The 13,147-nt window shown below is 29.0% G+C and overlaps 1 protein-coding gene across 1 annotated transcript; it reads left to right on the top strand.

Moving 5' to 3' along the window:
• Window positions 1-2,086: 2,086 nt before the first annotated feature.
• LOC117922753 (ATP synthase subunit epsilon, mitochondrial) lies at window positions 2,087-9,007 on the top strand. Its single transcript, XM_034840959.1, has 2 exons — window positions 2,087-2,345; window positions 8,672-9,007. Exons 1-2 carry the CDS (start codon window positions 2,150-2,152, stop codon window positions 8,701-8,703), a joined length of 228 nt encoding a protein of 75 aa, XP_034696850.1. The 5' UTR covers window positions 2,087-2,149; the 3' UTR covers window positions 8,704-9,007.
• Window positions 9,008-13,147: the final 4,140 nt, after the last annotated feature.

Below are 13,147 nucleotides of genomic sequence, written 5' to 3'. Positions count from 1 at the left end.
TTATCCTTTTCCGACTCTGCTCATACCATTAAAGCTTCAGCTAAGTAAACCTAAACAAAGAAAAATAATAAAAGTAAATGTCGTCTTTCTTGAAAACAATAATCCCATCACAATTGAATTTAATTGTCCATTGGGTTTCACTTGGAAATTTTAAATATTTTGGAGGGCAATTTTAGGTGGGAAAAAAGAATATAAATAATGAGAGGAAAATTATAAGGAACAGATTAATCTTTGGTTCAATGCCAAAAAAAACCCTTTGAAAACATCCACAGTCCAAAATAATACCCCAATAGGGCACAAAAGTTCACAAAAATTAACTTAAGAAAAAAATTATAAATTTAAAAATAAAATAAGAAAAGAAACAAAGGGATTTTCCTTAAACTAAGAACAAAGGGGTCACACTTTGGAAAACCCATCTATATCTAAATATCAACCAAACTAATCAAGCACTTCTACATTTAGTTTTAGAAAATAAAGAGAGAGAAAAACAGCACATAAGAAGTACATGAGACACACATTAATAAAATTCAACAATATTCTTAGACAAAATTTGTTTAAAAGAATAAATTAAGTCAATATTACCAAGAAAATTGCAAAATACTTAAAAATCTTGGTACATGAATTTTAAAATTTATAAATAAAAAAATTTAGATAAAAAGGCTTATAAATATAATTTTAATAGTTTTAGAATCTGAAAAAAAATCAAAGAAATTTAATAATTCTTAACTCATAAGGTCTAAAAAATAGAACAAAAAATCCATAATTTCCTGGTAAGATTTAGGGTTTATTTGAAAATAAATTAATAAAGTGAATTAAAGGAATTTGGTAATTTATTTTTCAATATGCATGCAACACATAATTATCAAAGGTTTAACCATTATGTATTGTTTTAATGGTAAAGAAAATTTCTTAAAATGAATTGGAGTCTTAATTAGGCTATTATTAATTAAAAAAAGAAAAACACACCTTTCTATGCTACTTTAAAGGGGAGGAATAAGCTTGCACTAGAATGGCTAGTGATTTTCCCATACTATTTCAAAAATCAAACAAACTCATAAAAAAACATGTAAAAAAATTATGCTTGAGAGCAAATACTTACAAAGATTAGAAGTAAATGGCAAGAATTGGTAATAATCGATGATAAATCGAAATAGATCTCCGATTTTGGTTAGATCTCTTTCAGTGAAATCATAGAATGATATATCAACAAAATAATATTAAGGTTATGACCAATGTGAAAAATGAAGTCATGAATAATTAAAAAAAAAAGGAGAATTAGATGAAGAGAGATTTCACATAAAGGGTATGTAGGTTTGGGCAAACAAAAGAAGATACTTTGTGCTCTCCATGTGTTTGAGGAGATTACTTTGCTATTTATAAAGAAAACCTAATATCATATCAACAAAGTCGTCTAAGTTATTTTTTCGATAAGACCGAGAGAGGTAATAAATTGCTATTACAAAATTATAAAAAAGGAAAGAAAAATGTATGGTAATAAAAAAGGGTACACTTTCTAAAAGCTATGTCAAGTGGACTAAAGTGTTTTTGATAATATTATTAGAAGAAACATATTTGAAGTGTTTTTGTCATTGATTTTTTATTCAATTACAAAATATATATAAAAAAAAACCTATATTTGTTTGTAACATCTCACATCGAATAGAGAAAGTTATTAAAACTATATATATATATATATAGATTTCTCTTAATTACGTAGATAGGTTTTAAAACTTTAAAAACCCTTTGTATCAAAAGCCTACATGGTTGGGTGTGTGTCGATACAAATGTTTAGGACACCGTAATATCCAGATAGATGTGGGTCAATACAAATGTTTGGGACCCCGTAATCTCGTGGACACGACATTGTGTCTACATAGGAATCCAGATGGGTTTTGTTACAAAATTTATGATATTTTAATTTATATTATACTGGTATTAATATTTTGTAAGCTAATTTTCTAGATATAATCTAAATTAAGGAAAATACAGTATCCGGACCATAATTGGGCTCAGCCCATTTCGATATATTCGGACCCAGTTCAAGCGAATATCCGGGTCCTATCTTATATTAGGGTTAGGGTTTCACTGACTTTGAATTTCCTCGGTGAAGAAGGCGAAGATCAGAGAGAGAAGGAAAGAAAGAAAATCAATGGCGTCGGCAGTGGGATCAGGTGCGGCGGTGCCGTTCTGGAGAGCAGCGGGGATGACGTACATATCCTACTCGAACATCTGCGCGAATATGGTGAGGAACTGCCTCAAGGAGCCGTTCAAATCCGAAGCCCTCACTCGCGAGAAGGTTCATTTCTCCATTTCCAAATGGGATAATGGCGTTCCCCAGAAGCCCAGTAATCCTCTATCTCTCTCGATTGTTGATCTTTTCTTTAATTTGTTTTTGTCGATCCGCTTGGTTGCCAAGAAAAATTGTGAGGAAAAAGAGGAGGAATTAAAGCATAAATTCATCATAGCTTAATTTTGTCTGTTTCATTGAATTTAGTGGTTTGGTGACTCTGGATCTTTTTAGAATACTTTTCTGGATCTGTTTGGTTGCCTAGAAAAACTGAGGGAGAATGAGATTAAAAAAATTGCGTAGAAAATAATCACAAGCTCACTCTTTTTGTTTCAATCAGTTTTGGATTTTTTTTTCTTTTTTCAGATTGTAGTGTATGCCATATTTCTTGGTAACTGGTTGTTTGATTAACGAGAATCTTGGTTGAAATTAGGATTTGTTTGGCTGCTGAGACATTTTGAGTAAATAAGGGTGAAATTTTGAATTATTTTTCGTTGGCCTGAACGAAACTTGGACTATACTAGGCATTATAGGACTTTTTTATTTTCTTTTCTTTTTTCTTTTGGAAACTGAAACAGAAATGTAAAAAGAAGGATTCAAATTTTCATTCTTTTGTTTGTTCCTTTGATTCTCAACAAGCAATTGGAGGGTTAGGATTATTTTGACTTGGTACTTCTTGGTTGAGATATACACTGGAAAAGGAAAATGCTATAATCTTACTCTGAGCCCATGTACTAGATGACTTGGATGTTGCCATGACAACGCCTTGTGGCTAACATGTCAGAGCAATGGGTGAACATGTCAGCATGCATGATGCGAACTGTCATCATTGTGAAGAATTGGTAAAAGGTTTGCTAACAGTATTTTCCATTTCCTGTGTCAGTGATGATGTTGGTTGCATTAACCTCTGTCTTCACAAATGCGTTTCCATCTCCTGCCTATGGTGTTGATGCGTGTTTAGAGTGGTAGAGGAATTATAAGGAACGTATAATCCCCTTGGTTTTCCATGCGACTTATTAATAGAATGTAGACAAAAGCCCCACTCCATGCTCTTTCTGATTGTGAAAGGCTGTTTGACCTGCTGCTGTTGTTTTTTTTTTTTCCAAAAATAAATAAAATTTTTAATTTTTTTTTAAGCAAGAGGGAATTTATTTGAAAAAACCTATTTGACTGTTAGTGAGTCTCATAGGTCAGCTGGGTAATGTACTTCAAGGTAGAATCTTACAAAGTTTTGAGACCTAAAAGGGTGATATACTTCTGCTGAAGAGCTTAATGGATAGGTTTTACAATTTAACTTTTTTGCATGTTAAATAGAAACCTCTTCACCATACAGATTTTTTTTTTTTTTTACTGATTAATACTTCATTAGAAGTTATAACTGTGCCGAATAAGCTTCTACAGGTGAAAATCCTTGCTTGTTCAATGTTAGACTGCCAACAATATGTGGTTGTATAAATGAATTTCATTCATTCTGCTGTATAAAATTCCCTCATTAATTTATTTTTTGTTGTTTGCTATCTAATTTCCCTGCTTTCTAGCTAGCTGCAGAGTGTGTCAGTAACCATATCGGTGAATGTTTGCTTTTGATTATTTTCAACTGGTGATGCATATTAGTTGTGTAATATGGAAATTATTTCAGTGTTTGTCATGAGATAATTGTCCACTTCTCTGAATTTTCCTGTTATCTTTGATCTTTCTTTTTTGTGTGACAATATAAAAAATATTCCCTAGTATAAATGTTGTTAATAAAATAAGAGTGTTTATACCCACAAGGTTTTATTAATTAAACTGATGAACATTGTTGAATCTGCAAGCTTGGGATGCAACCTTCTTGATAAAATTGGTGAATACAATTGAATCTACAAGCTTGGGATGTAGTTTGGGGTGGGGAAATGATATTAGCCACAGGGAAGTTTGATTATAAGGAGGAGCCAGTTTTCCCATGTTGGTGCTGCTTGTGAGAAATTGGAGGAAAGATGAACCTTTACAGTGTTGTACTATGAGGGAGTTGTGGGCCATTTTGGCGTGCAGTGGTTAGGAAGTGAAAGAGTTTCATTCAAGTAGGAAAAGTCAGTTCAAAAGGAGGGGTTGGAGGATGCTGAATGGATGTTATTTGTGTAAAAGGGAAGAAGAAATGGCTGATCACATCCTCCTTTCATTGTTCCAAAGTAGTCATGTTATGATAGTTAATTTATGCTCTCTTTAGAGTCCAGTGGGGGATGTTCTACTTATTCAGAAATGTACTTCTAAGCTGGAAGGTATCCTTTGTTGGGAAGAAGAGGAAGACAAACTTGGTGAGCAGCTCCTTTTGTGCTTATTTGGACCATATGGAAAGAGAGAAATTGGAGAGTGTTTGGAAACTTTAAAAAGACGGATCAAACAATCATTTATGTACAACTTTATGAGTGGATTGGAGTGTATATAGTAGATTGATCATTGTCTATGATTGATTTAATTGATTGATTAAACTCTTAATGATTGATCAAACAATCATTGACTTTGGATCACAAGTCGAATTCTGGGTAGCCTAGAATTTGGGGCGTGACAACATGGTATCAAAGTTGAAGGTTGCGATAATACTTGAGCTTGTGTGTTATGTGTGCTTACTTTCTTATGTTTTCCTCCTTTGGTGCTTGATATGTTGTATTAGTTGTTAGTGGATTTCAATTTATGTGTTTAAGAATAGTGTATAATGAGTATTGAAAATAGCCTGAGCATGCAAATTACATGTGGGCGCGTAAATTGCTTGTAATTAATATTGTTGATAATGATTAAATAGAGTATGGATTGATGTTGCTATTTCTTGTTGAGATTAAATTGAAATCATGTTATGTCTTATTGTAATTTTGATTCTATTGTGATGGATTGTTCTGAATATTTCATTAATCTTAAGTAGAATGATTGAAGTAAGTGAAGCATTTGAACATGGGATTGGAATGTCCCAAAGACTCGGATGAGGTGATACGATGTGAGAAAAAAAAAAAAAGGTAGAAAACATGTATGTATTTTAAAAAGTACATTATAAGTATATGGTTATTTTTTTTAAGTATATGGTTATTTTTTTTAAAACAAGTAATTAAGAGTTAAAGATTGCCTAAATAAAATTTCTTTGTATATTTATAATGGAATATGTCGATATCGTTAGATTTATGGTTGTGCTAGCATATTGTTATGCAAATGGATGTATGCAATGCCTTGAAAAAGAAAAAAGGGAAGTAGAATTGCATCTCATAACATTTCTATGATTTTGGAGTTTTCCAAATATGAGTGGTATTGTAATTGCTTATATAGATGTTCTTGTATGCTCCAGATTCAAGTTTTGGTTACAATTTTAGTAATATATATTTGATTAAGGGTTGTTGAGTTCAAAAGTGATACGTATTATGTATTAATCATGAAGCACGTTTGTATATGATGTGAAGAGTTGCCTTGGTTGAAGAGATATGTGATTGGATTCGAGATAGGGTTGAAGATTGAGTTTCTTTTAGACCCTAAGTGGTCAATTGGTGGGCCAACCAGTTTACCATATAGGGACTACGGAACCTTATTTTTGTTTTATCTCATTTATCACATCTCCCTTGCCTTGTTATTGTGACATTTAGTGTGATTGTTTATATTATATGCATCTTAATAGGAGATATGGTGTGTTGTTGAATGACAAGGAAAAGATTTTATAAAAAAGAAGTGTGAAGGTGACATAGGGGCTTTAATTGACTAAGAATATTGAAGAGATATAAGACATTTGAATTGAGGGGTCCTAATAGGAAATAAAAATCAAGTGATGTTATAATTATTGGGATATTTGAGATTGCATAAATGAAATATTTAAAAATATTAGTGCATTTGAATAAGATATACAATACTAGTAAATTATGAGTATCGAATGCATGAAAAACAAAAGGAAAATGAATAAACTATATAAGTATTAGTGAAAAATCATATCTAGAGAATGATCTTGTTAATAGATTGAGGAGGAAACATGTATCTTGCTAAGGGGAAAAAACGACAACAATGAGAAAAAGAAACTATAAACTTCTTTTAGAGGAATTAAGACAATAGCCTAAGGGATAATGTCAATAGTGAATTTAATCAAATTGATTTCAATGTATGTCGAATAACAATAATAAAAGGCTTTGAGAAGGAGAAAACTCTTAATTATTCTATGAGATAAGATTGAAAAGTTCAACTGGGGTAAAAAAAAACAAAAAAGTTGCATTAATATTAATAAGTTTAGAAGATAACAAAATAGAGACTTACCTTAAGACCATAATTATGTGGCACCTAGAGTTTTGTATTGATGCAAAGAATTGAGGAAAGACTCTAATGTCATGGATGTTCACTTAGGGTAAAGAGAGACTTCTAGAGTTAGCAAAAGTTAAAATAAGTCTAAAAAAGCAAAAAAAAAACTTCATAAATAATTCGTAAATCATAAAAGAAATTAACCTTAACAACAACCATATTCCAAATAGCATAAAGAATAACACATATTCGTCTCCCAACAACCAAATCTATGATTCTTTTTTTCAAGAAAAGAAATTAAATAAAAGTTTTAGGTTTAAATCACGTTACCGCAAATTCGAAATCCTAACCGTTGAAACTAAAATCGGACTCTATAAGAATGTTTTTTGGATAGAATATTCTCCTAAAATTTTACACAAAATGGAGGTCGTTTGATAGGTCTACTAACGTCTCAAAGTCGACACCCCTTTTCTTCCACTCAGTCGATCTCCCTACATTTCCTCCATTTTCTTTCTTTCTTTATTTTCTTTATTTTTCTTTTTTAACTCCTCCCATGCCCGGCCGCTTGATTATATTATTATTATTATTATTATTACAACTTCAAAATACTACACATATCCCTTTTAATAAATTAAACTACTATTTTTTTTATTTCATATTCCATTTTTATAAATTGAATGACTAAATAATTGATGGAATTAAGTTTCAAAATATTGCTTAAATTTTTGTTGGTAAATAAATATTGGTAAAATTAATGAGTTAAAGGTTATTATGAATTTTAACTTCTTGAATGTTGAAGGATTATTTTATGTTTCAAACATTTTATGAAATTTATTTATTTATTTTAATAGTTAATGGAATCATGTCCTAAGTGAATTAGAGTAAAAATGTTTCAGATAATTAAAGTCAAATTATATTTTTTGAAGAGCAAACTTGTAGTAAATTTAATTAAGAATACAGTGGTATTTCTTATAAGGTAGAAAATCATAAATTGAGTGTAATTTATAATTGTGGAATATGAAATAAAAAATAGTAGTTTAATTTATTAAAAGGAATATGCGTGGTATTTTGAAGTTGTAATAATAATATATATATTGTTGAGTGGTTGGGCATGGGAGGAGTTAAAAAAAAAAAAAAAAAAAAAAAAAAAGGAAAAGAAAGAAAGAAAGAAAAGGGGGAGATGCAGGGAGGTTGATTGAGAGTGGAAGAAATGGGGCGTCGACTTTGGGACGTTAGTAGACCTATCAAATGACCTCTATTTTGTGTAAAATTTTAGGAGAATATTCTATTCAATGTGAGGAACATTCCTATAGAGTCCGATTTTAGTTTCAACGGTTGGATTTTCGGATTTGTGGTAAGGTGGTTTAACCCTAAAACTTTTATTTTATTTCTTTTCTTAAAAAAAGACCATAGATTTGGTTGTTGGAAAATGAATATGTGACATTTGGGCTATTCTTTATGCTATATGGAATATGGTTACTGTTTGGGTTAATTTCTTTTGTGATTTACGAATTATTTATGAAGTTTTTTTTTTTTGGGGTTTGTGGCTAAAGAAAAATGACTTATTTATTTTGCAAATATTTGGGTTATCACCCTTGGTAAGATGATTGGTGAATTTATTATACTTGTGAATAGGTGATGGTTGATTTGAAAAAATAAAAATAAATAATTCAGGTTATCAAGATTGATGGTTAGCTTGGATAGGTGTAACCCTTAGGGTCAAATCTCTAACTTCAGCTCATGAGTTGAATTTTGGGTTGCCCAGAATTTGGGATGTGACAATTGGTCTTCCACATGAGATCCTTTGATTGAACCAATGGCAGAATAATGAGAAGTATAGGTCCCTCCCCCCCCCCCCCCCCCCCCCCCCCCCCTTTTTTTTTCTGTACACAGCTTTTTTGTTAGAAAAAGTTAAAGCCAATGCATAAAATGAAGCACTTTATGGGAAAAAGCTTGGATTCAAAATAATCATATTCTTTAATCTTTTTTTTTTTTTTTCCATCCTGTTAGTACAGGTATGCATTTCCATGTCCAATTTTCATATTAACACAGTTTATTATTTGTAGTAAGTGAGTTTTATTTCTTTTCATTGACCACGTTGTGCCAGTATTCTCATGACATGTTCCTTTGGTTTGTCTCTTTCAGCCATCCGTTCAGACACACCTGAAGAGGATTAAGGCAAAAGGTTGGTTGATCAAGTGTCCCAATTCGAAGGCAGTTGTTTTCTTCCAAAAAGTTTTCTTCTGTTTATTCAGTTCAATAGACTTGGGTTCTACCAGGTATGTAATGCCTAAGCATTTTTAACGTTTGCTTCGGGTTTTGGACGGAATGACTCATTTTTAATAAATGTAACTTGTGATTAGTCTAGTTTGCAAAATAAAACCGTAACAGTTGTGAAGTCACCACTTGAGATTAAACTGCATCTGTATGCTTTGCACAATTTTCATTTGAATTGGGGTTTCAAATATGTGCATTGTTGCACAGGGGAGCTTTGTATGTGGAGACAGTGTAGTAGTTTCCTTTGTTTCCTTTTTTGATAGGTAGTAGTTTCCTTTGTTTCCTCTTCTTCTCTTGGTGATTCTGCGGTATACTTACTTCTGGGAAGCATGGAATTTGAAGGATTTTTTGTCAAACATGTTCTGGGTATGAGTAGCTGTTTTCTGATTTCAAATTTTAGGAAATGATTGTAGGAAATGCTTCTCATTTTCCTGACCAGTGTTCTTGGTTCTTGGAAATTTATAAGGGAAAAAAAAAAGAGAAAAAAAAAAGTGAGGGAACATTGTGATTTGTTGTTTGGTTCTCATTTTTATGAAAGAAAATTTCATGACCATTGTTGTTCTTAAGGCTAAGGCTATGGTTTAGGAACGTTTTAAGGGAACTAAAATGGGGAGAGAAAATAAAAGGAAAAGGTGAGAAAAAAATTGTAAAATTCCTTTAGAAAAGTTTTAGAAAAGAAAATTATATCGGTAGTCTAGTTGGTCCAGACAAATATTGAGAAGTGTGATTCTAATAAGTAGCATATGGTCCTTGTTCGAATCTTGTCATCAATGATACTTTTAATTTATTTGGTGTTAGTTGTTGCGGGTGATCAGTTGTTTTGTTTGGATCCCTATGGAGAGTTCTAACAGTTTGGTAATAGTAGGTTACTTAGGTATAAAATAAATAAATAAAAAGGAAAGAAAATTATGACCTATTCAACCATTTAAAAAAATTTTAAGGATAGTTTTTAAAATAGTTTTTAATTATTTTCATAAATAAAAATCTATTTGGGACTTAAATTTGAAAAATAAGGGTATCATTGGAAACAAATTTTACAATAGTTTTTAATTGTTTTTAGGAACAAATTTTATTTGAGAAATGAAATATGAAAAGTTAGGGTCAATAACTGTTTTTTATGTTTTTTAGAATAAAAAAATAGAAAATTATATTCGGTAACTAAAAAATTGTTTTTTTTTTTCTCAAAAATAAAAAATAGGGTTTTTTTAGGAGAATGTTTTTAGAATTGTTTTAAAAAATAATTATACAAACATGTATAATGATTAAAAATAATATTTTAGGTATAAAAATTATTTTAAAATATATTTAAAAATATTAAAAATAGTTTAAAAATATTTCAAATAAACTTTTTTGAGTGTTTTTTAATTTTTAATTGTTACAAAGAATATTGTATCACAAAATAACTAAATACAAATAAAATAACTTTGTTTCGAATTGGTTTCTGTTAAAAATTCATCAAATGTGTTTTTTGATTTGGTTTAGGGAAATAGAAAATTGCTTTAATCACAATTTTTTACTAAGGTCTAACTTTCTTAATATCCCTAAGTTATAACATTTTAACAAATGTGTTTTTTAGTTTTGACAATTTGTTTTCTATTTTAGAAAGCCAAAATTGTTTTCAAAAGCAGTTTTAAAAATAAACTCTTAAACATTTTGGATGTGCATTTCCTTAAACTTTTGTCATGTCCATTGTACTCAAACATTGTTAAAAGGGTAAAAGAAAAATCATAGCATTTTTTTTTTTCATTTCTACCCCTCATAAATCAAGCATATTCTATGCTTCATTTTTATCAATATGGATATTTTTCTTAATTTTGATATTTTTGTAAAATTAAAAAATAGAAGATTTGTAACATATTGAATAGCTTCAATTTGTATAATTATTATTATTTTATTTTATTTTATTGATATATTTGGAAGCAACCTCCTGTCCATCTTCCTCAAGTGGGTATCCCCACATCACTTGTGGGAGAAGGCATAAAGTCTTGGGGTACTTGGGGACGTTGCACCTACCACATGCCTCCACAAATCTTTGCCTTTTGCCTTTACCATGATGCTTCCTTTATTTTAATCAACAGGGGTTAATTCATTCACCTCGTCGGTTTTGGCTGAATCTTCCAAACCCCGATTAATTTAAAATTTTATTAAATAGCTCGTTTATTTTTAGTCAGAGATGATGTGAGTGGAAATAATAAATAAAAAAGATAAGGTACTTGATAAAATTTCAAATCAATAGGATCAAGTGTATTTAACTAAAACCTGAGTGGAGGTAAGTGAAATTAATCTATTTGAAAGTAAGATGAGAATTTTTATTTTATTTTTAAAGTATAATGGAAGTATATGGCTTGTTTGATAACTGTTTTCAAGAACACTTTTCAAAATAAAAAATCAAAACACGTTGTTTTCAAATAATATCTTTTAATTGTTTTTTTTTTACTGTTTTAGACCTTTGTTTTACAATATATCATAAAATAATTTTCAAAAAATATTTTCAGAACTACTTTAAAAAAGAATTATCAAATAGAATCATAAACTCTCCTTTTAGACAATTTCTTACTTTTGGCTTTAATTATAAAGTGAAGTAAAAATTAATTTCAGTATCTATTTTAATAATATTAAATTTTAAGTATATTTGATGAAAATCTTATAAACTTTAAACCAACTTTTTATTGATTTTTTTTAATCATTTTTTGGTACTATATAGAAAACATATTGAATCGACAAAGTAGACTGAATTGGATTGAACCCTTTTGAATAAACTAATTTCTTAAAAAAAATTAACAATTTTGGTTTTTCAAATATAAAATCAAACTAGATGGATTTGATCCATTGTTTCTCATTTGAAGACCAATAATAAATCCAATGGAATTGGAAATTATGCATACAAACCTATACAAATTCTTTTTATGCAAGGTTATTTGAAATGATGTTAAATTTTTTGAAAATTATATATGTGACAAAAGCTTGATTTATCAAAACATCATCCAAACAAACCAAATTTCAAAAGTGAATGGCCCACTTCATTGGAAAATCTTTTTGACTCTTAAAATAATAAAATATATTTCATGTCCTTTATTATTAATCAAATTATGAAGTTTTTAAAAAGTCAAAAAGAATTTTAAAAGATCTGACTTTTAAAAATCAATTTAATAAAATAATTCACATGCTATCATTTATATTTCATTTCCCACCAAATACTTTTGAATGAAGACAAAAAAAAATTTAAAATTTAAAATTTGATATAAATTAATCCAATAATAAAAGACTATTTGTATCAGGACGCAACTTGGATAGATTGGTTTGATCCAATAAAATATTTGGACAGGTTTGAGTAAATATTTTTAATATTTGGTAAAAAAAATAAAATAAGTGATCAAAACTATCATATTTTTGTATTTATTTTTTAAATAGTTAGTTTTTAATAATATTTCCAGTGTTTTAATTTAGCTCGTTAATTTTTAAATTAAATCAAAATGTCAAATATTTTATTTTAATTTTTTAATTGGATGAACAAATCCATATGAAAAATTCATGGACAAATATAATTTTCAAAAAAAAAAAAGAAAGAAAAAAATCACAATAATTGAAGTGGGGAGAAGTCAGAGAGCAATTTCTTTACATTCATCCCTAGAGTAGAAAAAAAACAAGGGCAGAGAATAATTGATCCATTTTTTATTTCACAATCCAAACAAGCCCCTCCGCCGATTAGGCTGTAAGCCAGCTCAACTATAAACACCCATTCACACCTGTCTTTCTCGCTGTTTTCCGCCTTGTCCTTTTCCTAATTTTATGGGCTTTTTTTTTTTTTTAATTTATGATTATACGTACTAAAAATTATTTATTTTTTAAATTTATTTATAATTATCATTTATTTATTTATTTCATATTTTTTTTTTTATAAAACTAAAATAAAAAATATTTTTAAAAATAACTATAAAAAAACAAAATATAAAAAGGTTAAATATATAATATGATCAAGTTAACAATAAAAACGAAATAAAATTGATTCAAATTTTATAATTCAATAATAAAATAGTCAATAATATATGCCAAAAACATATGGGTTATTATTAAAGAGAATATGAAAAAATAATAATGATATTTATAAATTTATAATTTTATAATAAAGGGAATTATTTATTTATTTATTATTTTTTAATGTTTACTTTCCCCCTCATTTTCTTTGAAATGGAGCCGTAGACTATTAATTTTATAATTTTTATTTTAAATATAAATTTTATTAAATTATTAAGAAATGTAAAAAAAAAAAATCTAAAACGTGGATAATTTTGTTATTACGATCGTCAACTTCTTGTAAACGACCGTCAAAAGAGAACTGACAGA

Source organism: Vitis riparia, chromosome 9 (genome assembly GCF_004353265.1).
Source record: "Vitis riparia cultivar Riparia Gloire de Montpellier isolate 1030 chromosome 9, EGFV_Vit.rip_1.0, whole genome shotgun sequence".
In the NCBI taxonomy this organism is placed as follows: Eukaryota; Viridiplantae; Streptophyta; class Magnoliopsida; order Vitales; family Vitaceae; genus Vitis; species Vitis riparia.
Note: the sequence above shows the minus strand (reverse complement) of the source record. Positions and strands in the feature narration are given on the sequence as shown.

Excerpts from the sequence above, each read along its gene's own strand:
- LOC117922753 (XM_034840959.1), top strand. The coding sequence starts at position 2,150 with ATGGCGTCGGCAGTGGGATCAGGTGCGGCGGTGCCGTTCTGGAGAGCA. Across the intron at positions 2,346-8,671 it reads TGGCGTTCCCCAGAAGCCCA|CCATCCGTTCAGACACACCT; the intron begins GTAATCCTCTAT and ends TGTCTCTTTCAG.